The sequence below is a fragment of the Mauremys reevesii genome, linkage group 1 (assembly GCF_016161935.1).
Source record: "Mauremys reevesii isolate NIE-2019 linkage group 1, ASM1616193v1, whole genome shotgun sequence".
Lineage (NCBI taxonomy): Eukaryota > Metazoa > Chordata > Testudines > Geoemydidae > Mauremys > Mauremys reevesii.
Window position 1 is genome coordinate 19,163,358 of NC_052623.1, and position 25,892 is coordinate 19,189,249.

The 25,892-nt window shown below is 40.0% G+C and overlaps 1 protein-coding gene across 3 annotated transcripts in view; it reads left to right on the plus strand.

The window, feature by feature from the left end:
• Positions 1-25,892, plus strand: part of UVRAG (UV radiation resistance associated) — a 148,778-nt gene that overhangs the window by 56,660 nt on the left and 66,226 nt on the right. For all 3 annotated transcript variants that reach the window (XR_005587866.1, XM_039498765.1, XM_039498755.1), the window contains exons 7-12: positions 7,246-7,351; positions 8,677-8,803; positions 11,503-11,587; positions 12,080-12,167; positions 13,156-13,216; positions 22,542-22,707. Coding sequence is in view for 2 of the 3 variants with exons in the window: in XM_039498765.1 (XP_039354699.1) it covers positions 7,246-7,351; positions 8,677-8,803; positions 11,503-11,587; positions 12,080-12,167; positions 13,156-13,216; positions 22,542-22,707 (633 nt within the window). In the remaining variant the exon portion in view is untranslated. The remainder of the gene's footprint in view (positions 1-7,245; positions 7,352-8,676; positions 8,804-11,502; positions 11,588-12,079; positions 12,168-13,155; positions 13,217-22,541; positions 22,708-25,892) is intronic.

The window sequence follows — 25,892 nt, forward strand, 5'->3', positions numbered from 1 at the left end:
AGTTGGAAACTGAATCAGTTCATTTGTATGTTAGTTTTGTTTAAAATAGGTATTGTCTTATAAGACTGTAATATATTCAGAGTCTTAACACTAAATAATCTCACTTATAACATCTGTATTCCGTGCTATAAGGAAATACATAGGTTTTGATTTACAACTTTGAAAATGTTTGCTCTGAACTTGTGAACCTAGGCATGGTAATTGTGTGCCCCCACCTCCCAGACTGTCAAAAATTAAGTAGGCCATTATAAGTCAAAAGCATTAATTGCCCCATCCACTCGTGGCCAATACCAGGTGCCCCAGAGGGAATGAACAGAACAGGAATCATCAAGTGATCCATCCCCTGTTGCCCGTTCCCAGCTTCTGGCAAACAGAAACTAGGGACACAATCTCTGCCCATCCTGGCTAATAGCCATTGATGGGCCTATCCTCCATGAACTTACCTAGTTCCTTTTCGAACCCTGTTATAGTCTTGGCCTTCACAACATCCTCTGGCAAAATGTTCCACAGGTTGACTAACTGTGCGTTGTGTGAAGAAATACTTCCTTTTGTTTTTTTAAACCTGCTGCCTATTAATTTCATTTGACCCATAAGTTCATGTGTTATGAAAAGGAGTAAATAACACTTCCTTATTTACTTTCTCCACACCAGTCATGATTTTCTAGACCTCTATTGTATCCTCCCTTAGTCGTCTCTTTTCCAAGCTGAAAAGTCAGGTTTTTTTAATCTCTCCTCATACGGAAGCTGTTCTGTACTCCTAATAATTTGTTGTTGCCCTTTTTCTATACCCTTTCCAATGCCAGTATCTTTTTTGAGATGGGTCGACCAGAGCTGCATGCAGTATTCAAGATGTGGGTGTACCATGGATTTATGTAGAGGCAATATATTTTCTGTCTTATTCCTTTTTGAATGATTCCCAACATTGTTAACTTTTTTGACTTCTGCTGCAGAGTGAGTGGGTGTTTTCAGAGAACTCTCCACAATGACTCAAAGATCTTTCTTGAGTAATAACAGTTAATTTAGACCCATCATTTTATATGTATAGCTGGGATTATGTTTTCCATTGTGCATTGCTTTGCATTTATCAACACTGAATTTCATCTGCCATTTTGTTGCCCAGCCACCCAGTTTTGTGAAGTCCCTTTGTAGCTCTTTGCAGTCTGCTTTGGACTTGACTATCTTCAATAGTTTTGTATCATCTGCAAACTTTGCCACCTCACTGTTTACCCTCTTTTCCAGATCATTTATGAACATGTTGAACAGTACTGGTCCTAGTACAGACACCACTATTTACCTCTCTCCGTTCTGAAAACTGACCATTTATTCCTACCCTTTGTTTCCTATCTTTTTAACCAGTTACTGATCCAAGATCTAGGGTACCATTTGATCTGGGTAAGTGATTGGTCTTATGGGACTGGAAACAACCTGAGGGGGGGAATAAATAAATAAATATATAAATAAAAAGGCTGTACAGTAAGGTTCTGTCCACAGCTAAAGTTAAACTTTCCAAAATTCAAGTTGTAAGGGATTTCCCTGTCAGTAACACTCCAAATGAACTCCCATAAAATAAACTATAGGCATTGAGGTGTGCCATAGAGTACACAGACAATCCTCTCCAGTCTACCTTGCCACTAATTATTTTTATATATATAAAATAAAAATAAAATTATATATATATATATATATATATTATATATATATATAATTATAATTAGTGGCAAGGTAGACTGGAGAGCCTAAGGGGATTGTCTGTGTACTCTATGGTAAGACTGGTACAATGATCCAGGAGTTCACATGTTGTTACCATTGGTGAAATCTAATTATAGAACATACTACTAGTTTGGGGTGTCTGCCCTGTTTTTGACAGTCTCCCCTGAGGCAGGCACTCACAGTGGTGAGTCTATTCCCAATAGTGTCACACTTCTAGTTAAACAGATTAGTTCTCTTCTCCCTCGGCATGGGGAAGAGGTGCACATAACTTCCCCCATAATATTACTGTGAGTAGTGCACACCTCAGTGCCTTTAGTTTATTTTATGGGAGTTCATTTGGAGTGTTACTGACAGGGAAATCCCTTACAACTTGAATTTTGGAAAGTTTAACTTTAGCTGTGGACAGAACCTTACTGTACAGCCTTTTTAAAAAACAAGGCAACACTTAATACAGAAATCCGCTCTATTCATTTAGTGTGTGTACATACTTACATACTGATACCTTACTTGAAATGGCACTCTTGTGAAGACATCTGGTCAATCAAATATAACAGTTGAGCAATTTTTATTTCTGACCACAAGGAAATGATTGGAATAGGTCTGCCCGATATTTGGCTTAAAATTAAAGTCTCTCATTTAATATAAGCAGATTTGATTGTGGGACTGAATTGTCATATAGAATTATCCTGTGTGGCAATTTGAATAGGTCTGGAATAACTTGCATATAAATTCACCACCTTGAAAAAATATCCTGCTAAAGTACGTACAGGCTTCCTTAACCCAGTATCAATATTTGCAATGTTTATCAACCTTACTGTGGGCATGAGACGACTAAAACCTCTTGACATGAAAAATTCTGAAAGTAGAGAGATTCTTGGCAGTTACTAATTGAAGTATTGCACAACATGCCTGAAAGCTATGGCTTTTACAAAAATACTTTATTAAAAAAAAAAAAGCATCATTTAGCCAGAGCTCTGCCAATGCATATTTTCAAAAGTGCCTAAGTCCTGTTTTCATTTTCTACTTTTGAAAAACAGACATAAATTGGATCCTGGCTCCTAAGTCATTTAGGCACTTTTGACATTTTTACTCAGTACCCTCGTTGATGATGAGGAAAACTGAGTACAACAGCCCATTGTTAGTATTGATACCAGTTTGCGAGGAGCAGCAAATGCCAGCAAAGATTTGAAAGAAGAAAATACAAAGGGGTCCAGGATGATCTGAAGTTAAGCAGAAAAGAACTAAAGGGGATTGAAGCCAGGGGGAACATGCAATATTCTTTATCTTTTTTTCTATGGGCTTGTGTACACTTAAAATGCTGTAGCGGTGCAGTTGCACTGCTTCGGTGAAGACACTACCTATGCTGACAGTGTAGGTAAATCACCTCCCTGAGAGGCGGCTGCTAGGGCGAAGGGAGAATTCTCACATCGATGTACTGCTGTCTACACTGGCTGTTAGGTGGGCTTAACTGCATCGCTCAGGGGTGTGGATTTCAGTTAGGCTCAACTAATTACCTAGTATAGACCAGGCCTCCTCTGTCTGTAACTAGTGTGTGTGTGGGAAGTGATCCAGACCTTTGAAAAGGAGTAACCTGGAAACCAATGAAGCTGAGACAGCAGAATCAATAGGACAGCAAATTAAATAGGAGTCTGCCCTATGCAATTGCAGCAAAATAAGCCAATGAAACTTTGAACTATATAGTCATCTCATCACTGGAATGTCTCTACGCACCTATGCGACATAAATAACTGGAAAATAGTGTTCATTTCTGGGCATCTTAATCCTAGATACATCTTGATAAATTGCACTGATTTCAGAGAAACCTTGTAGAAAACAGGGTTCTGGAGGAATTGTTTCTTAGTGGGGGATTTTAAAGGAATCAAATGTGTAGCTTGACTGAAAGGGTTGGACAGCAAAATCTGCAAATACTTTGAAGAATAAACAAAAGAATTTCAAAGGAATTATTTAGCATAAGATTGAAATGAAGATTCATACCACAGAAGATAGAAGAGGGAGGATATAGATCAAAGGCAAATGCTAGTGAGCTTGTTGAATTAAATCAATTCCTGTGCACTGAAGACAGAACTGGGAATAAGCTTTTTTTTATGTAGGAACTTTGCATGACAGGAATGTGAACAGTCTGAACTCTAATTGAGAACTCAGTTTAACTGTACAGAATTTCATGTGGGTCAGGAAGTTTTCTGTGTCCTACAGAGTCCATGGCTCTGGGAAGCAGGCATGCTTGGTTTTCCTGTCTGCTCTCATTACCACATGGAGTGCCTCAGCTTGCTGGGGAGCTGGCTCCCTCTTCTAGTAGTGTGTATTTGTGACCTTTCTTCATAAGTATCCCTTCAGCTGCCCAGGGCAGTTGAATTCTGAGCTAGCTGTGGGTATGCTGGTATGTAAAGTTTGAACATTTAGACTATATATTGTGCATGTTGAAATTTAACCCATCTGCTTCCATTGTGGAGAGCCAAACTGTTTTGAAGAATGCTAAAGCTGTTTGGATATTTGTAAAAGAAAACTGGTATTTTAGATTTATTAAAATCTTATGAAAGCTGGAAGTGGTTCCTTTCATCAGTCTCCCCACATTTCTAAAAGGAATAATGCCCGATTGCTTAGAATGGAGATAAAGGTGGGGGAAAGTTACAGGGTAACAAACTTTAATCTGTGTGTCTTTATTAGGACAAGTCTTCTAAAATTAATGGAGCAATTACTGGTGCAGACTAATGCTGTGGTCTTCAAGATGCATTATAGTCCAATATAGATAAACTTAGTTTTAATGTGTAAAGTCCTTGGTATAAACAGGTCTCTGGGAGTTGACTCTCTGGATCAAGAGCTGTAGCTGGTCATTTATTATTTATTTGGCATATGCAATCTGGTCAAGCCAAACACAACGTTCTTATCAACAGTGTTCAGGGCACGAACACCTCCGGGGAGCAGAGTCATTTTGCAGTCCTCAGCAATGTGTGTCATGGTGTGTGTCTGCCAACATTGACAAGTGGACTGTCTCTAAAATGCCACCGAAATTCTACTGCAGCCACTTCTCCAACTCTCTAAGTATTCTGTGTGAGTTGCAAGTGCAAAACTGCAGACTCTTAGAGCAGGTAGAGCTACTGTAATTAGTGTGAACATGTGTCAGGAAATCCTGACTTCAAAATGTTAACCAACTGGGTTTAGTATTTATGAGTAAGTAGAGAGTAGTATTGAAGTGATTGATAGTAAAAAGTGTAAGGAAGATTGGCTTTACAAATGCAGCAGTAAATCCTGTTCTTAGAGATTTTAAGAATGTAGTTCAAGTAATTACCCATTAATGCAAAAATTTAAGAAAACTTGGTTTAGAGAGATTATGGAAAATTTGTTCTCTATGGAGCCATCTCAGACTTGCAGTGCAATGGCAGTTACAATACCGTAGTGGAGAATACTAAAACTGACGACAGAGATTTAGTTCAAAATGAATACAAATACCCTTCAGAGGTTCATTCTCTCACCTCCATGTATTAGAAATTTCTGAGCTTCAGCATGAGCGATGCACTTCATGCCATATTCTTTTGATCAATATCAGTCATTTCATACTAAGACTTCTTAGCTAAAAGGCACTACGGCAGTGGCACGTTTGTCTCATTGCAGGGTAGCACCTTTTGGTATGAAGTTATCACCACCTGAAAACAGGGAGACAACATATTCAGGCATCTAAGCTATTAAATTACAGTTATGTGGGAACAAAGTGGCCAACAGCTCAGCACTGCATCCAGACTTGACAGTTGAGTTCACCTACACTGGATTTCTGATCATCTCTCCAAGGCTTCACATCCCAGGAACGGTCCTCTGGTCGAGAATTAAGATAGTTCTCTCTCAAGTTCCAGTCAATAGCACTTGTGTTGCTGAGTTTTCACTGCTGTTCTGTATTTAGGCATGTCATGCCACAGGAGCTGAGTGCACTGCTAGTTCAGAAGCAAAAGTTCAAACTAGAATCTCTAGCTGTACTTCCTTTGGGAGAACAGTCGACACCACTGGCACGGCCTGTCTAAAACAAGATATGGTACAGACTTCATCATGCATTAATTATGGCCATGAATCACTTGTATTTTGGAACTCACGAGCATTCACACCACCATTATTTCAGGCTGCTTTGTGTTTTGGCAATACTGATTTTGATTTTAAAAAATTGTATTTTTGGAGTGAGTAAATTGAGATCCTTAACTGTAAGCATAGTCTCACCTTGAAACCTTGTTTAGGTGGATTCTGTTTTGTATCTCTGTTTTGAATATGATGATTTAACTGGCTGAGGAACAGTGTGGCTTCATATAATCATGGAAGTGTAGGGTTGGAAGAGACCTCTAGAGTAATCTATTCCATCCCCTTGAACTGAGGCAGGACCAAGTATACTTATACCATCCCTGACAGATTTGTCCCCTTTTTTTTTTTTTTTTTTTAAGCCACTCGAGCCCCATCATTGGATTTTTTTTTTAAAAGACAAACTCCAGTGATGGGGCTCTTGAGTGCCGCCCCCCCCCCACCGGACTCATGGGTTGGGATTTCCAAAGGAACCTAAAGGGAACTGAGCACCAAACTCCCCTTTGGAAACTCCTCCTGTGTCTTATGAGAGCATGGAATATTGGAAATTTTCCATGTTCTGTTCCCTTGACAGATTAAAGCTAATGCGCCTTATTCTCAATTGCCTGGCACCGCATGTAAATGCTTACACCTGTGCAAAGTGAATATAAAATGCTGCTGTTCTGCAGGGTCCTTTCTTAGCCAAATTGATAAGATGAACAATCTTGTAAAGCAAATGTTTTTTCTCATAGTCGTAAGTATGGCCCCAGGTGTTGTTTACTGGTTGATTTTATAGTATTGGTGAGTTAACTAAAGCTGAATTATGTGCCTTATGAGAAGTATTTGACATGTTTATCTTTTCAGAGTCCGCTTCTCTTCTCTCGAATAGTATTGAAAATGCTAGATTCCCCTATGGTACTTCTTAGTGCTCTGGGAAGGAGTATCTAAGCTTGTTTTGCCATTAAATTCCTTCACAGTTCTTTTAACTTCTAGTTAAAAATCGATTCAGGAGTATGTGGTGAGTGCCTAACTCCCCTCCTGCTCCTGTTAGCCAGATTGAAGGGTGCTGAAAATGTAATAACCACCCCATAATATCCTGATCTTCATCCATTTAGATCTTGCAACTTCCAGTCACCTGTGGCATGGTGGGGGGGGCTCCCCTGTGACAGCTCATCATGTCCCACTTACCTGACCTCCTGTAGACTCTCTCTGAAGTTCTGTGGTGCGAGTCTCAACCTAGCTGATGGGGAGGACATTTGCCACACATGGCAGAGTTAAGACCGTAGGGCTACATTTTGGACATCTAATTACAAAACCTCAGTGTCTAGAGATCGTTGATATTCTTCCCCTTTTAAAATAGGAGTCAGTAGTTTGGGTTCATACTGCTTCTGCTGTTTGGAGTAACCGGTATATTCATTACAAGGGCACATTATATAAAAAAATATTTCATTCCTTCTATAACTTGTGTTTTATTTTCAGGCTTCATAGAGCCCAGTGTGCAATTAAACAGACTCAGGTAACTGTTCAGAAAATAGGAAGGGAGATTGAAGAAAAACTGAGACTTACATCCACAAGCAATGACCTGGTAGGCTTTGACATTCAACTTTTAAATCTTACTCTTGCAGACTTCCTTAAAAGAATGCAGTTAAATGATGCCCAGTGGACACACAAGCATCTTGTAAAACACTCCTTACATTTAATATCAGCTATTTTGAATGGAAACTTATCTGGAAAGTGCAATGTATTGGGTTTTGGATTATATCTACATTACCGAGGGGGGTGGGGGGATTAATAGGTCACTTAATGCTTTACACTGCTAATGCGTAAACATCAACTGTATAATGACTAGAAAACATTTGCCAGCAAAAATAAAATTTTAGAGATTGGGATTAATGATCTACCAGTGGAAAGTGTGGTGGTTTCTAGTTGATTGGGCTGAGTCTAATAATTGTTCTAATTTGCTGCTCAGTCTTTTGGGCTCAGAGCAATGCATGTAACAACTTTTCAGACACTCAAATGACATGTCCATTTTCAATATTAACTATGATTCAGTTATAGCTTTGTGCTCTCGTTGGCTCTTAGAGAAAAGCAACATATTGGCACTAGTTTCTCTCTCAGAAGAGCTGAGCTCAGTTCAGAGCTGAGAGCCAATATAGCCAAAATTGCTCATGGTGACTTCATTTAGAAATTTATATTGGCAACCATTGGCAGGCTCCTATCCATTTAAAAAAAGAAAGTCAATCATTTTGTGATGTGCTAGGTCTTGGACTGAGAATACTGACCTACTTTCAGTAAGTGCCTCAAACTAGGCTAAGGTTTTGACAAAATATGGAATATCCATGTTTAATCCTGTTTCTTAACTATAGAGTGGATGAAAATTAATTTAATCATTTTACTCAAGTGACAAACCATCTTCAGATCCAAAGGTTTGGTGTATATTTTGATGAGTGGCTCTTTCAAAATTTGGTTCATTGTCTTTAGTACTGATTCCCTGCAGGCGTGCAATGTTTCTAGCTCTCTTTCCATATGTTGTATGTACAAATATATTCCCTACAGGTACAGATACTTCTGTGCAAAGACGTATGTAAAATATATATACTGACCCAGTCAAAATTCTGCAGCGTTACATCAGACAAAGCCAGGCTAGTTTCTGGGAAACGATGCATCTCCATTGATAACTTTTTCCTCTGCTGACCTCAAAGCATATAATTGTGTGCATGTTCCCTTTAAAAAAAAAAATCAATAACTGAAAATCATATTTGTAACTATAATTTAGGTATGGTTTCTTGGCAACTTGTTAGCCCAATTTTTGGTGCTGCTAGGGAATGCACATAATTGAATTAGTTACTGTATTTAATTCAAGTAATCCTTTCAGTATATTTATTGATCAATTGTCTACTTTTTTTATAGAAAAAAAAGAGTGAGTGTTTACAGTTGAAGATTTTGGTGCTTCGGCATGAGCTGGAGAGGCAGAAGAAGGCACTGGGTCGAGAGGTGGCCTTGCTGCATAAGGAACAAAATATGTTACTTGACAAAGGTGAGTGTTGAATGAAAGGAATTTTCTAGTGCCAGTATTCACAGCTCCCTATCCAAAAGGCCAAGTAGCCTGCTTAGAGAGCATGAAAACTGCTACAAAAGTGGATTGAGTATTGGCCTGCTAAACCTAGAGTTGTGAGTTCAATCCTTGTGGGGGGCCATTTAGGGATCTGGGGCAAAAATCTATCTGGGGATTGGTCCTGCTGGACTAGATGACCTCCTGAGGTCCCTTCCAACTCTGATATTCTATGTTCTATGATCTTATATAAGTAGCTGGATTCCCACTTTAAAGTTTGTAGCTATACGTGAGATCTTCAGTCCAAAAGGCTTACATTTAGCCTGTGCAATCTCTGTATTAAAAGAATTATCAAGTCACAGCATATCAGAATGATATTAGAAGATGCAAGTGAAATGACATCAAAAATACTTGTCTGGCCTAACAACTAAAATCACATAAGAGTGCTCCATGTGGAGATCACACCAAGAAAGTCATAGAACTGGAAGGGACCTTGAGAGGTCATCTAGTCCTGTCCCCTGCACTCATGGCAGGACTAATTATCTAGACCATTCCTGACAGGTGTTTAGAGAGTTTTAAGAGCAGGTTAGACAATGATGGAGACTCCACAACCTCCCTAGGCAATTTCTTCCAGTGCTTAACCACCCTGACAGTTACGAAGTTTTTCCTAATGTCCAACCTAAACCTCCCTTGCTGCAATTTAAGCCCATTGCTTGTCCTATCCTCAGAGGTTAAGAAAAACATTTTTTCTTCCTCCTCCTTGTAACAGCCTTTACGTACTTGAAAACTGTTATCATGTCCCCTCTGTCGTTTTTTTCCCCCAGACGAAACAAAACCAATTTTTTCAGTTTTCCCTCATAGATCATGTTTTCTAGACCTTTAATCATTTTTGTTGCTCTTCTCTGGACTCTCTCCAATTTGTCCAAATCCTTCCTGAAATGTGGCACCCAGAAGTGGACACACTATTCCAGTTGAGACCTGAGTAGAGGGGAAGAATTACTTCTTGTGTCTTGCTTTCAACACCCCTGCTAATACATCCCAGAAAGAGATGCGCTGCCTTTTTTTTTTTTTTTTTTTTTTTTTTGCAACAGCGTTATGCTGTTGACTTGTATTTAGCTTGTCATCCACTATGACCCCCAGATCCTTTTCTGCAGTGCTCCTTCCTAGGCAGTCATTTCCCATTTTGTATGTGTGCAACTGATTGTTTCTTCCTTAATGGAGTACTTTACATTTGTCCTCCTTGAATTTCATCCTGTTTACTTCAGCCCATTTCTTCAGTTTGTCCAGATCATTTTGAATTTTAATCCTATCCTCCAAAGCACTTGCAACCCCTCCCAGCTTGGGATCGTCTGCAGACTTTATAAGTGTACTCTGTATGCCATTATCTAAATCATTGATGAAGATATTGAACAGAACAACATGACTGTGAACCACTGATAAATACTTTCTGCGAATGGTTTTCCAACCAGTTTTCCATCCACTTTATAGTAGCTCCATCTAGATTGCACTTCCCTAGTTTGTTTATGAGAAGCTTATGCGAGACAGTATCAAAAGCTTTACTATAGTCAAGATGTACCACGTCTACCGCTTCCCCCGATCCACGAGGCTTGTTACCCTGTCTAAGGAAGCTATCAGGTTGGTTTGACGTGATTTGTTTTTGACAAATCCATGCTGACTGTTACTTATCACCTTATTATCTTCTAGATGTTTGCAAATTGATTGCTTAATTATTTGTCCCATTTTCTTTCCGGGTACAGAAGTTAAGATGACTGGTCTGTAATTCCCTGGGTTGTCCTTATTTCCCTTTTTATAGATGGGCACCATATTTGCCCTTTTTCAGTCTTCTGGAATCTCTCCCGTCTTCCATGACTTCTCAGAGATAATCACTAATGGCTCAGATATCTCCTCAGTCAGCTCCTTGAGTATTCTAGGATTCATTTCATCAGGCCTTTGTGACTTGAAGACATCTAATTTGTCCAATTTATTTTTAACTTTGTTCTTTCACTATTGTAGCCTCTTCTGATCCTACCTCATTTTCACTGGCATTCACTATGTTAGACATCCAATCGCCGCCAACCTCCTTAGTGAAAACTGAAACAAAAGTCATTAATCACCTCTGCCATTTCCACATTTTCTGTTCTTATTTTTCCCCCTCATTGAGTAAGGGGCCTACCCTGTCTGTAGCTCCATGCTTAATTCAAGACTGAGCTCCACAAATATAAATAGTTTGATCTGAGCATGGGACTTTACAGTAGATTGAAAAATAGGACATTCAAGGAATAGTGATATTCTAAAAGTAGAGGGTGTGTAGTGGTAACTCTTACCCTTAACTCTAGCAGTAGAAATAGTTGAGCTACTTTGTCTGCGTACCTCTGTAACTATGGAGAGGGGTGGGCAGGTGTCAAAGGAGAACTAGGCGTTGCTGTTGGCTGTATTTGGTTGGTGTACAGTGTATGCAGACTGAATTCCCCCTTTACTAGGAGGGAGGTATGGTTTCTACAGCTATTGACTCTATTCCCTCTTATGGCTGCATACTGTGGAGAACATGATTAATGGTAACTGAAGAAGTTTGTGTACCCAAGCGTGTATCTAATTTTCAGAAGTGTTCCAGTATTGAAGCTTGTGTCAATTCACTGGATATACAGTGCTGTTAAATGGTTTTTCTAATCATTTCTGTTCTCTAGGAAAGGCATTTGAGACTGAATACCAGAGGCTTCAAATGCATAAAGAATCCCTGCATGAGTTGAGAAAAGAATGCACTGCTAAGAGGTAAAGGGACCAATGAGTCCATTCATCTTTTTAATCTGTAATTGGAAAGAGGGTATTATGATTAAGGCATTTGGACTAGAATCATGAAATCGTCTCCCTCAGTTCTTGTGTGACCTTGCGCAAGTCACTGAATCTCTGCCTCCGTTTTCTCATCTGTAAAATATGTAACTATGCTCCCTTCTCCTATCTTGTTTAGCTTGTAAACACCCTGGAACAGGGATTGTATGTATAGAGCGCATAAGATGAAGGGGCCTTTAGGTGCAGTTGTAATACAAATAATTGCTTTATAACACTTAAAACGGGTCTCTCAAAATTGAAAAGGGTGGAAGCAGTACAGGCTAGCATTGCTTTCTATAATTATCTTCCCAACTGCAAAGTTATCTGGGGCTTCCTTTTTTGCCCAGGTGGGGGGTGTGATTCCTGGGAATGGTGGGGGTTGATAGTGCAAAGAGTTTGAGGTCACTAATGATCGTGGTTTTTCTCTCCCTAAAGAGAATTGTTCTTGAAGACCAATGCACAGTTGACCATTCGGTGCAGGCAGTTGTTATCAGAGCTTTCCTATATTTACTCTATTGATTTGGTAAGTTTCTAACACCTTAAGAAACCTGCTGAGCTAGAATGAACTTTTTGTCTGCCAGATGTGCTCTCTAGCTGCTTTCTGAGTAAAATGCTTCTCTCTGCCACACTGGTCAGCTCCATGCCATGTAAATTTCTCTCTTGTTTCTTTTCTGATATTTCTTTCTTTGAATCTGACAGTGAGCTTGTCTGGCAGGGACTTCATCTACTCTGGTGTTCCTGCCCCTCTCTCTCTTTCAGTCACTGGGGTTCCGATTTGGTAATGTTTGCCACAGAACTTCTCCCTATTCTCCTCACACATCCCAGCCTGCCCCTGCTTTCCCTCTTTTCCCTTGTCTTGCTGCAGCAATATCTTTGGGAATTAATTGTTGCCACCACTGTAGTCAGGCAAATGAGTCCAAAGAGGGCCTGGTGCATGCTTGGACTGTCGCTGTGTCATCATTCGCACTGAATTATTTGTCTAACTTAGATTGTAAATGACACAAGGAAAGGACCCTATTGTGCTGCACTGTAACAGGATACTGCCGCCTCCCCATGGTAACTTAAACTTGGACCTCTTGTGGCATATGAAACGGCAAGTAAAACTGATAGTGAGAGCACAACAAAGTAGCTGATAATCATCTTACCAGACTTCACTAACTTAGCTAGACTTTTAACATATTAGGCAAAAAAATGCTCATCAGAAGATTGTGGTCCAAGGTTCTTTGCTCAACATAAGTTTAAGATGATTTTGTAAGTTCAGTTGAATGAAAGTGAATCCATTCCTATTTGAGAGTTAGTCTTCTGAAAATATTTTAAATTTAATGTAGAGTGAGACACATTACTCTGAATTTTCTTAATTTTGAATTTTTTCATCTATATTAACTGATGCTTTACAAAGTCTCTGTAGTCTCATTTTAACATGCCTCTAAGTTTTGCTGGAATTTGAAACTTTTGTCTTATTTTTAAATGTACTATGTCCCATTCTCATTTTCTGCTGTTCAAATCCATAGAACGATCAAAAGGATTACTTCGTCTGCGGAGTCAAGCTGCCTAATTCTGAAGACTTTCAAGGTAGCTGGATGTTTTTCATTTAGTACCTAGAATTGTAACATTACTTTAACATCTCATAGGGCAGACTTACCATTTTTAGGAGCTACAGTTCACTTTTGGAGACTGAAAAAATTTAGACAAACGGATAGTTCTGATCTAATCCTTGTTCACCTCTGAGTAGAACTAGCTGGGACTTTGATTCAACATTCGTTACTGAAAAAGCTGATTTGTCACAACCAAACTGTTTTTGTGGGAAAAGGTTAATTTTTAGTGAATTTCTTGACTCAGAACAAATGTTGGAAAACCTTCAGAATTGTCAGAACATACCATTTCATCATTTTCTAAACAAAGTTTTTTTGTTTTTTGGTTCAAAACAACTTTATTTTTAAAAATAAAAAACAAAGGTTGACTTCTAAATGTTTCAAAATCTCAAAATGAAACCTCAGTCTGATTAAAATATAATTTCAATTGTTTTGCCAAAATTTGAGGTTTCATACTGGATAGACAACTTTCCACTGAAATTCTGTTAATGATGAAGACTGATTGGTGACGACATTTTGAAGATTATCTTTTTATCACAGTTGCCAATTTTCATGTGTTAAATTAGCACCCCGACTTTCACAATAAACCAAAAATCAAGCTAATCCCACTTCAAAACAAGGCCAAAACAAGCCAATCCTTAAGAACCCCAATACTCTGTGACAAGATCCGCCCCCCCAGCATGCAGTCTGGGACTGTGGTGGGCCCGCTGTGCACCCCGACTCTCTCTCTCTCTCTCTCTCTCTCTCTCTGCCTTTCCCCTTGTCCCCCCTTGCCCCTGCTTGCTGGGAGCCGATCAACAAAAAAAGAAGCAACAAGCTGCAACAAGCCAAAAACTAGCCAACAAGCAACTCAGAAGCCAATTAAGACAAAAACAAGTCCAATTTCTGCATTTTTGTTTTCCCCGTGGGTTTGTCGTGTCTGCTTTTTATGCTTTTACACCCCAGTAATCTCCTATAAAACTAACTCCACCTCTAATTTCTGCTGGAGACACAAATAGTGCACGACAGTCCTTCTGGGACTTCCTGCAGACACACACGTTGTCATCGCAACCCCAATCTTGCAGAAAACTCGGGACGTTACTGGGTAAAGACCAATCTCTTGATGCTATGAGCGGCTTCTCTCCAAGCCTCTACATTCTGAAAGAATATTTTAAACAGAACAGTATCTAGTTATGGTATTTAATTGGTGCCAGGAAATGCTTCAGACCGTGAGTGATTAAAACCTAGCCCCCTGAGAGGCACAAAATGGAGCAAATCATACTTTTAATCAGGCAAAAATAACTAACCTAGGTTACTCACAAGATGCAATAAACAGATAAACCTAGAAGGAAATGTTATTTTTGGCATATAGGAGGTGCTGAAATACTACTGTGATGGGGACATATACAAGAAATTGGATTCTGAGCTAAAATTACATGACACCATATGTCCTGGTTAATCCTTATATACTCTCTAACCTCTTTGTGCATACCCACACAGATATTTTAGCTCAAGATTTCAATATGTTTACCTGTTTAAAAAAAAAAATCATACTAGCTACCTGTATGTCTAGTCATATAAACAATATTACACCAAATAGGCTGCATCAAATGCATACATTCCTATCTTGTTATGGCAATGCTATTTCAGTTCCCTTTATGTCAGTATTTATAATATAGCGTAAGTGCATCTGCAGATGTTCTGTATGGCATGTGTTTTGTCTTTGTATGCCTGCCTCTAACACCTGTAAACAAACTTGTGCAGCTATCTGTACAAGTATTTGAAAATTAGAATGACTAAATTAATAATTACATTTAGGAACTCTTGCCTCTCAGCCTTTTGATCAGTCTGGTGGGGTGTTACCTCAGGAAAATAAAAACATGAATTCAAGTACAGTAACTCCTCATTTAACGTTGTAGTTATGTTCCTGAAAAATGCGACTTTAAGCAAAACGATGGTAAGTGAATCCAATATCCCCATAAGAATTAATGTAAATGAGGGGATTAGGTTCCAGGGAATTTTTTTCGTCAGATAAGATCTAGATTTTATATATGTGTGTGTGTGTGTGTGTGTGCGCATGTGTATACACACACGCACACAGTATAAGTTTTAAACAAACAATTTAATACTGGTACACAGTGATGATGATTGTGAAGTTTGGTTGAGGTGGAGGAGTCAGAGGGATATTTTCTAGGGAATGCCTTACTGCTAAATGAACTAGCAATTGGCTGAGCTCTCAAGGGTTAACTCTCACAGTCTCCAAGGCAGCAGGAATGGAGGGAGGGGGAGAGAGCACCGCAGACAGACAGACAGTGTGAGAGAGAGATGCGCATTTCCCTTTTAAGTACACTGCCTTGTTAATTAGATCAGCTTGCTGAGAAGGAAGCTACTGCTGCCAGCAAGCTCCCTCTGTCCTGAGCCCTGTCATGTGTCCCCCCTGCTCTATGGAAGATGGGGGCAAGCAGGGTGCAGGGGGAAGGGGGACACCTTGACATTAGTCCCCCCCTCTTCCTTCCCCTCCCCCCTGTACAGCAAGCAGGAGTCTTGGGGAGCAGCTCCAAGGCAGAGAGCAGGAGCAGCACATGGCAGTTGTGGGAGGGACAGCTGCAATTGCTAGTCTGCTAGGCAGCTGCTGCACTTAGGGGAGTAGGGAGCTGATCGGGGTGGGGGGGCTGCCGGTCCACCCTGGTTCCAAGCCCTCACCAGCTAGCTGCAATGGGCTGCTCTTCCTGCAAGCAGTGGACAAAGCAGGTGGCTGCCAAACAACATTAGAAGGGAGCATTGCGCAACTTTAAATGAGCATGTTCCCTAATTGATCGGCAACGAAACAATGTTAACTGGGACGACTTTAAGTGAGGAGTTACTGTAATAAACATAAGCATGGCCATAGTGGGTCAGACCAGTGGTCCACCTAGCCCAGTATTCTGTCTTCTGACAGCAGCCAGTGCCGGATGCTTCAGAGGGAATGAGCAGAATAGGGCAATTATTCCTTGATCATCCCCTCTTGTCCAGTTCCAGCATCTGGCAGTCCAAGGTTTAGAGACACCCAGAGCATGTTTTTGCATCCCTGTCCATCCTGGCTAATAGCCATTGATGGACGTATGCTCCACGAACTCATCTAATTCTTTTTATAACCTAATTTATATTTTTGGCCTTCACAACATCCTCTGGCAACGAGTTACACAGGTTGACTGTATGTTGTGTGGAAAAACTACTTCTCCCTCAAGTAGTCTCTATGGGTGCATACGTGTTAGTCAGTCTTGTGCCCCATGCCGTCCTGTTATAACACTGCATGGGTAAACCACCCTCAGTTCCTTCTCTACCGCAAAGTTCCATAGCAGAGAATGAGGCTGCCTAACGTGTGCACAGGCTGAACGGACACTGCTATGAGAAATGTCCGATCAAAGGCGCAAGGGGCGGTAGGAAACCTAGAGTGGAGCACCCCTGGGGGGGACACATCTCAAACCACAGTTACTGCAGAGCGAGTAACTATTTCTTCCTTTTTGTTTGGGTATCTGCTGCAATGATCAATGCCCCACCACCACACACCTTTCAAGATCCATGGACCCTACACATGCCTATCACAACATGTGGTATATTTCATCCAGTGCACTAAATGCCGCAATAACTATGTGGGTGAAACCAGACAATCACTCCGCTCTCAAATGAACTGTCACAGGAAAATGGTTTAAAAACAAAAACTCCCTATCACTTGTGGGTGAACACTTCCACAAAGCGATCACTCTACATCTGACTCATCAGTCCTCATCCTCAAAGGAAATCTGCACAATGCTTTCCAAAGACTAGTCTGGGAGCTTAAATTCATAACTCTGCTAGACACTAAATCATGGACTGAACAGAGATTCTGGATTTATGGCTTATTACAACAATCTGTAACCTGCTAACCCCCCCACCCCGCCTTGCAGTCCTGTGACTGCAGAGGTATTAATGGGCCACTCTACTTTGAATGAACTCTTAGAATATGGTCCTTAACTACTTATGCTAAACAATCTGTTCTACCTGGCATTTAGCTGTGACCTTCAGAGTACCTTTCCCAGACCTGAAAGAGAGCTTTGTGTGGCTCGGAAGCTTGTCATTCTCACCAACAGTAGTTGGTCCAATAAAGAGATTACTTCACCCTCCTTATCTCTCTAATATCCTGGGACTGACTTGGCTACAGCTATGCTACAAACATCTTATAATTCTGTTCTTTACTATAGTTTCAACCAGTTGACCTGGTATTGAAGTTAGGCTGACTACTCTGTAATTGCCAGGATCACCTCTAGAATCTCTCTTTTTTTTTTAATTTAAATTGGCATCCTGTCATGTGGTACAGAGGCTGATTTAAGTAATAGGTTACATACCACAGGTGGCAGGTCTGCAATTTCATAGTGAGTTCCTTCAGAACTCTTGGATGAATACCATCTGATCCTGGAGACTTATTACTGTTTAATTTATCAATTTTATTCCAAAACCACCTCTATTGATACCTCAGTGCAGGACAATTCTTCAGATTTGCCTCCTAAAAAGAATGGCTCAGGTGTGGGAATCTCCCTCACATCTTCTGCAGTGAAGGGTGCAAAGGATTCATTTAACTTCTCTGCAGTGGCCTTGTCTTCCTTGAATGCTTCTTTTAGCACCTTGATTGTCCAGTGGCCCTACTGGTTGTTTGGCAGGCTTCCTGCTTCTGATGTACTTTAATATTTTTTGCATCTTTTGGTAGGTGCTCTTCAAATTCTTAATTTGTCCTGCTTAATTATACTTTTACACCTGCCTGAATTTATGCTCCTTTCTATTTTCCTCAGTAGTCTTTGACTTCCAATTTTTAAAGGATGATATTTTGCCTCTAATGACCTCTTTTACTCTCTTTAGCCATGGTGGCAATTTTTGATCCTCTTAGTATTTTTTATTTATTTATGTGGGGTATGCATTTAATTTGAGCTTCTATTATAGTGCTCCTGCCTTCTTTGGTACTTTCCCCCCCTCGCAAGGATGTTAAATTTAATTCCATTATGGTTGCTATTACAAAGGGGCTCATCTGTTTCACCTCTTGGACCATACCCTGTGTGCCACTTAAGACTAAATCTAGAATTGTCTCTCCCCTTGTGGGTTCCAGGACTAGCTGCTCCAGGACCAGTCATTAATAGTCTAGAAATTTTATCTCTGCATCCCCTCCTGAAGTGACAGGAGGGTAGTGGCAATCCCCCGTTATTACTGGGTTTTCTATTTTTTGTAGCCTTTCTAATCTCCCTCAGCATTTCACAATCACAGTCTTGATCAGGTGGTTGGTAATATATTCCTACTGCTATACTCTTGTTGTTCAAGCATGGAATTTCTATAGTAGAGCTTCTGTGGTACTGTTCAATTCATTTAAGACTTTCACTATATTTCACTCTGTGCTTTCTTTCAGATATAGTGCCACTCCTCCACCAGCATGAGCTACTCTGTCATGTCTATATATTCCGTACCCTGGTATTACTGTGTCCTATTGATTATCATTGTTCCGTCAAGTTTTTGTGAGGTCTAGTATATCAGTATCCTCATTTAATACCAGACACTCAAGTTCACCCATCTTAGTATTTAGACTTCTAACACCTGGGTATAAGTATTTATAAAATTTGTTGATATTTAGTTGTCTGCTTTCATGTGATATGGAACTCTTTTTCATTTGACATTTCTCTCCTGCTCCTACCTGTACCTTATCAACACCTCTCCTGCCCTCCCCTCCCCTCCTCTCAACCAGGATATCGAGAATCCCTGTTAATGGAGCCTCCCCAAGGAATGGCTGTCCGAACAGCGTGCTCCTCCATACTTCTCAGCTTTTCCTCAGCCCTTAGTTTAAAAGCCCCTCTGAGTTTTTAATTCTACATGCCAGCAATGCGGTTCCATTTTGGGTTAGGTGGAACCCATCGTTCCTGTATAGACTCCTCCTTTCCTAAAAGGTTCCCCAGTTCCTAATAAACTTAAACCCCTCCTCCCTCCATCATCATCTCAACCACCCATTGAGACTGTGCAATTCTGCCCATCTAACTGGCCCTGCTCATGGGACTGAAACTCTTCAGAGAATGCTGCCATGGAGGTCCTGGACTTTAATCTCTTACCTAGCAGCTTAAATTTGGCCTCCAGGACCATTCTCCTACCTTTCCCTGTGTCATTGCAACCTACATGTACCATGACCACTGGGTCCTCCATAGCACTGCAACCTCCCTACCCAGCAGGCAATTCATCTTGTGATTCTCCTGGTCATCACAAACCCAACTATCTATATTTCTAATAATCTAATCCCTCATTACTATTACCTGTCTCTTCCTAATAGCTGGGATCCCCTCCCCTGGAGGGATATTCTCAGTGCAAGAGAATATCATGTCATCTGGAAGGCAGATCCCAACTATGGGGTTGTTTCCCTCCCCTCCAGTTTGATCTCCTTCCCTGAGACTTTCATCCTCCAACAGCACAGAGGCTGTCAGACTGGGGGTGGAACAACTCTACTGCATCCCAGAAAGTTTCCTGTGTAGCTCTGTCTCCCTTAGCTCCTCCAGTTCAGCAGCTGTGATCTCAGGGTCATGAGCTGCTTGCCCTAAATGCATACATAGGCCACATGTAATCATACATGCTTCATTCAGTGCAGTAAACTGGACAGCCCCCACTCTGCTGCTAGCCTTCAGCCTGAATTATTTTTATTCTTTTGTGTGTGTGTGTGTTGGGGGGGGGGGGGGTTGTTGGCTCTCATGCTCTGTCTCTAAACTCCTGTGTTTACTGCTCTTGGTTGCTAGCCCCTTTGATCACTTAGCACAGGGGTGTTTTTTTGTTGTTATATAACCCCCTATTCTTCCTGAGTAGCCCTGCCGTCTTGTTAAGGAACTAGGAATCAAAGGATGGCAGGCCAGAGCCTCTGTAAGAAGCTCTAATCCTTGCCCAGCAGGTCCTCTGAGCTCAGCACACAGTTCCCTCCCCCAAACAGACCGGGCTATAAACTCCAGTCAAGCAGGCACATGAACAATCTGACTGCAAATTCAGCCAAGAGTCATGTAATCGCTCCTCCTTCACCTGGAGAATGCTCTGGCAGAGCTCCAGTTTGCTTCTCCTGTTTGCTAAAACAACTACCTTTTTAAAATCTAGAGCCTATAATGCAGTAGTTAATTCTTTAGGGCACAAGTGATTTAGTTTAAATCCTAGCATATTTGATGAGGTGACTCATTAATATGTTTAAGTTAAAATGTCAGAAAAACACAAGTGAAATGAGAGAGTGAAGAAATACTAATCACACTGATATCTCTCTAATTCTATTAAATATGGGCCATAGTCCTTTTATCTACAATCCTGAACAATCCTGTGTCTTGTTTATAAAAGTTTAAAAGTGCTGTTGTGTCAATTTAGATTGTTATAACTAAGGCTAAGATTATGTCACAGAGGTTGCGGAAGTCACTTCCAGTGACCTCCATGACATTGGGGGCCCCGCAGTTGACTAGCCGCTGCTGGCAGCAGGGGAATCTCCCGCAGCAGCCCAGCCTCCGTGGGTGGCATGGGTCGCCCCATAGCTCCCAGCTGCTGCCACCGGTGGCAGAGGGACCCCATAGCTCCCCTGCCACTACAGGCAGTGGGGGACTCCCCCTGCAGCTCTCAGCCATGCAGGGCGGCAGGGAGACTCCTCCCAGACACTGGACAATGGGGGTCCTTGCAGCTCCCAGGTGCTGTGGGGTGGGGGTGGGGGGGCGCTAGGGTGCTGGACCCGCCTCCCTCCCTATTTTGTAAGGGATGTTTTTAGTAAAAGTCAGGGACCGATCACCAGGAAGCGGTGACGCAATTGTAGCCTTAGTCATAACTTATTGGTGCTATCCAGAGAGACTGAGTCCTTTTCAAGTTTGTCACAAGGAATTAGTCTGCCTGCCCTGTGGCTTACTACAGACTGAGTGGGGAAAAAATGAAATATTGATATTTTTTTTAACTTGGAACATGTTGTTTATCTGATTCCTTGCATGTTAGCATAGAATGTTAGTGGACAATTAGGTTAAAAATAAAATCAGGTCTCATTACAGTAGAACTCTAAGGTCATGGACTTCTATCTTTGCTGCAGAGTTGCAACCCTTTGTACAGAATAATTTCTTGGAATGGGTGTTATTTTTAAACCTGTGTCATGAATTGCCTTATTGAGAGCAAGGTATGATTTCATCGATGTCACAGAGGACTTAAATTAGTGTGTTTCCTTCCTTGTTCAGGTCCTCATATATTTCAGTTAGTGTCACTAGAATTTCTGTTGTCATTGGAAGGGATTTGGGCTGGCTATAACTTCTTTCCAGCTATTCATAGATTCATGTGTATTTTTTTTAATAAGCTAGAAAATAGGGTGAAGGTACAGCATGAAAAGTTAAAAATGACTTTAAAAGGTTAACTTTTTTTTGTAGAAAAGGGGTTAGAGGGTGGGGTGGAAGAGCCATAAATCTTCTCTGGAGGTAAATTAACTTTTAAATACACAATTTCAGATCCCCAGTCATTTGCTGAATAAATGTGAAACTTTAACCTTCTAAAACAATGGTTAAAAATCAGTTCCTCCAGTTACTGGCCAAGACTAGAGTTCAGGCCCTGGGATTCAATTTCCCTGTCCAACAGTTGGTGGTCTCACTAATGCCTAAAGCAATGTAAGAATGCAGCTTCTTTCTCTGCTGTAGGTGTTAGTGAGGTCATCAGCTGCAGCCAGAGAATTGCAGACCTCTGAAGACTTGAACTCTGGCCTAGGGAGCCTTTTTAAAAAAAACAAACAAAAACAACCCCAACACCTTTCAGTTACCATTTGAAGCCAAAAACTTTCCCTTGCAGTTTGACAGTATAGGAGTAGGTCTTAAACTGGAGGCTCAAACTATCACCTATCTGATGTCACCTTTCAACACAAGATACAAGTAATGGACTAGGGATAACAAACAACATTAAAATCAGGAGAGGTTTTTACCATTAGCATCAGAATATAGCGCCTCAACCACTATTTTAAAAAAATGTTTAACACTATATTGGAAATGCAGTATCTTTCTATTATTGAATGCTTAATTGTGCTATTATCGCATCATAAACATGTCAGAACCATGCATTGTAATGTGTGATAGAATAAGCTTAATAATACCACTAAGATTTCTGTAAGATGCTTGCAGTCTTGTTTTATCTTTTTCATTGTATGCAGCTGTTAAATCATGTAATATTATTTTCATCATGTGTTAGTCTTTACTGTTTGTGTAATATGGACACCCTTCTCATGCTAAATTTTCATTAATATGCTTAAAATATTTACCATATCAGTAGAATTCATTTAGATAAATAAGTTGCTTTTTCATTAACAGCAAAAGATGATGGAAGCATTGCTGTTGCCCTGGGCTACACTGCACACTTGGTCTCAATGATTTCCTTCTTTCTACAAGTGCCACTCAGGTATCCCATAATTCACAAAGGTTCCAGATCTGCAATCAAAGATAATATCAACGACAAACTGACAGAGAAAGAGCGAGAGTAAGTATGTCATCTTCATATGTACTTTCTGAGAGAAATGTGGCATCTTGACTGGGCAAGAAGGTTGATGGAGTTGCAGTAGTTGATATTGAAGTAGGTTGTTTTTAGTACCCAAGTCAAGGATGCAGTTTCCATTGTGGTGTCTGAATCCCATGTGAATAGGATTAGGTTGAAATTTGTAGCAGACTAGTTAAACTAGATTGAAGTTACATAAACTAGTCTATTCTAGTTGTATTCATTTAGGGGCGCAAAGAGGCACTTCCTTTACTTTTTTTTATTATTAAAAAATTTCAGTTTTGTGTGGTGAAACTTCATTGTTACACATGTAGACCAGACAGACTACAGTGAATTTTAAGTTTTAGAATATTTTTGCATTTCTTAGTCTGATCCATATTCAGTGCTCTGTAACCAGCAATGGATTCAATACAACAAATGTCTGTTTTATTATTATTAATGTCTGTTTAGTTACTATTCTGTGCCATCAGAATCTTAATTCCTGCAATTCTTTGACAGTCTTAGTCAAGGTTGCTGAGGTAATATAACTCTTAGTGAAATAGGTAACTACAGTATTATCATTAGAAAACCGAAGCACTAACGACAGAAAATGGCCAGTTAAAGAATTCATTTACGTGAATTCTCTGACCCAGGATACTTTCAGGTAATGACACTGATGTGAAAATTCACCTTGCACAAACAGCAACATTATCTTTGACTCAAAAAATGTATATACGAAACTTTCTCAACGTACACATCACAAATACAAGTCTACCTTGAACTACGTATAATATATTGCATTAGTATATATTGTGGGTCAACATTGTGGCTATAGACATGTAAGGTGAATTTTCACATAATTACTTTATATTTGAGCATATAAACTTTAAGGGTAATAAAATCATCTGCTCTTTTTCTCTGTACTGTGAGCTTCAAAGTAAAACTCACAGAACTACTGACTCTAGTGTTCATTCTGTAGTCAGCACATACAGAACAATGGAGTTGTAGCACCTAGGCAAGACTGAAGAAGAGGGTAAGGGGAATGCTTCTGTGCTTGCACTTAGGAAACATTGTCTAGACAAACTGTTTGCATTGGCACGGGGGAGGGGAGAAGGGGATGAGGTGTGTATCCAAACTGACATTAAACTCATTGGAGTTGTAATATTTTTTAACAAGCCATAGTTTAGTGTGTGGATTACACGTTAAACAAAATTCATATGTAAATATTAGTATTGGAGAGCTCCAGACTCCAACCAAGATGGATTGGCCCTACTGTGCTAAGGCACTGTGTATCTGATTTCTCAAAATTGCCTAAGTGGTTTAGGATCACACATCCCATTGAAATTCAGTGACTACACATAGTAAAGACAGACCCTGCTTCAAAGATCTTACTATTTAAACAAAGGATGGGAGAAGAATAATTATCCCCATTTTACAGTTAAAGGAAGTGAAACAGGTGTAGTAACTTGTCCAAGGTCATCCAGGAAGTCTAACAAAGGCTGATGTGAATTCAGATCTCCTGAGTCCTACTCTAGTTTTTTAACCACACAATCGTTCTTTATCCAGATTTTAATTAAGGTTGAGACGCAGATACTGGAGCTGGCTTTCAACAGATTTCTCATGCAAGTGGGGAGAACTGTGTTTAAAGTATAAACCAATTTCCTTCCATCCTTCAAATATCTACCAATAGGACTTAAAGTTCTTCAGGTCATGGTGTTTTGAGTTTGAGCCAGTTATACTCAATCAGATTATTTATCTAAATGATATTTTTTTCCCCTAGCCCTCATGAATTCAACACTTACGTTCCACAATATGTTTCCAAAGAGGGGGAGAGTTAGCTTGCAGTACTCCAAAAACACCCTCTGGTATTACCTCTTCTCCCAACATATTCAGTAAGCTCTATTTTTCCTCAGTTGGCTCTGTCCGAGGTCCTAAGAGTCAGCCTCCAGTATTAGAGGGGCAAATTAAGAATAGATGAGACCTCTCTGTCCTGCCATCTTTCTGGGCACTGCAGTCTTGGTAGCTGGTGGCACTGTAGTTAATTTTAGTATCTTAACTTGCAGTTGCTTTCCCTCTGCCCTAGCTGCTTCCTTTTCATACACATCTAGTTGAAATACATGGTGATTAAATGTGCAACAGAATCCAACACTTACTGTGTTTTTAGTAGGCTTATTATTAAAAGACAGTTCAACTTCAGTGCAAGGTACTATTAAATAATTCTGGCATGGCTTTCTTCATACTTGGCAGAGTATGTCCCTTCTGACCTTAAAGTCTATGTAATACATAGCACCCCTTGTTGGCATCACATTTAGGGTGACTTACTAAATATTTGGCTTGAAGTGGTTCTAATTTAGATTCATATTTTATTTTGGGCTGAAACTTTGCCTGTAGTATCAAAATGAAGGGTTTTTAAAAGGTTCTGTTTCAAGGATGGGGAGATATTTTTGTTGCACTCATTTTAAAAAAAAGTTTTGGGTGGTTTGGATTTAATCTATTTAAAAACTTTTAATATTATAACAGCAAACTAATGGATGCAAGTAATACTTATTACAAGTTCCTAAAATAAACTTTGTAAATAGTGCCTAAAAACTTACATGTTAGACCTGTTTCTCTTCGGTAAATATGCATTCTAAAATGTGTACACACTATTTAATATAGCAAGCATCTTGGCAATTGCAAATAAAAGTACTTTATTTCTTAAAATGAGTGATCGAGACCACTTATGGTCTTAGGAAAGTATGAGACTACTTTACCACTATATTGAAAGAAAGATCAGCTGTAAAATAAGCAGGAGGCTACAGGGTTGACCTAACACTTACATACCTCCTGAACTACTAGAGATGAAGTATGAAAATATCAGCCACTGGTCTTCAACAAAGAGCCAACTTTGAAAACATAAACAGAAGTGTTAAAGTTATGGTGTTTCCATGATGTATTCTAACTGCTCCCTCCTTCATATATTACAATATAGTCTTGTAATATTGTGTCAACAGAATTTCCCTCACAGAAATTTTTCAGTCTCAGTTTATAGAACTATCTTTCCTCAATGGTTTTAGTAAAGAATGCAGTTTTTATTAAATACCTCCTTAAAACATATTTCTTCAATAATGTCGTTCAACAATCCTCGTGAAAGTACAGAAGGTATTTTAAAAGTAAAGAGCCCCATGCTGCTTGAAGTTTGGGCTCAAATT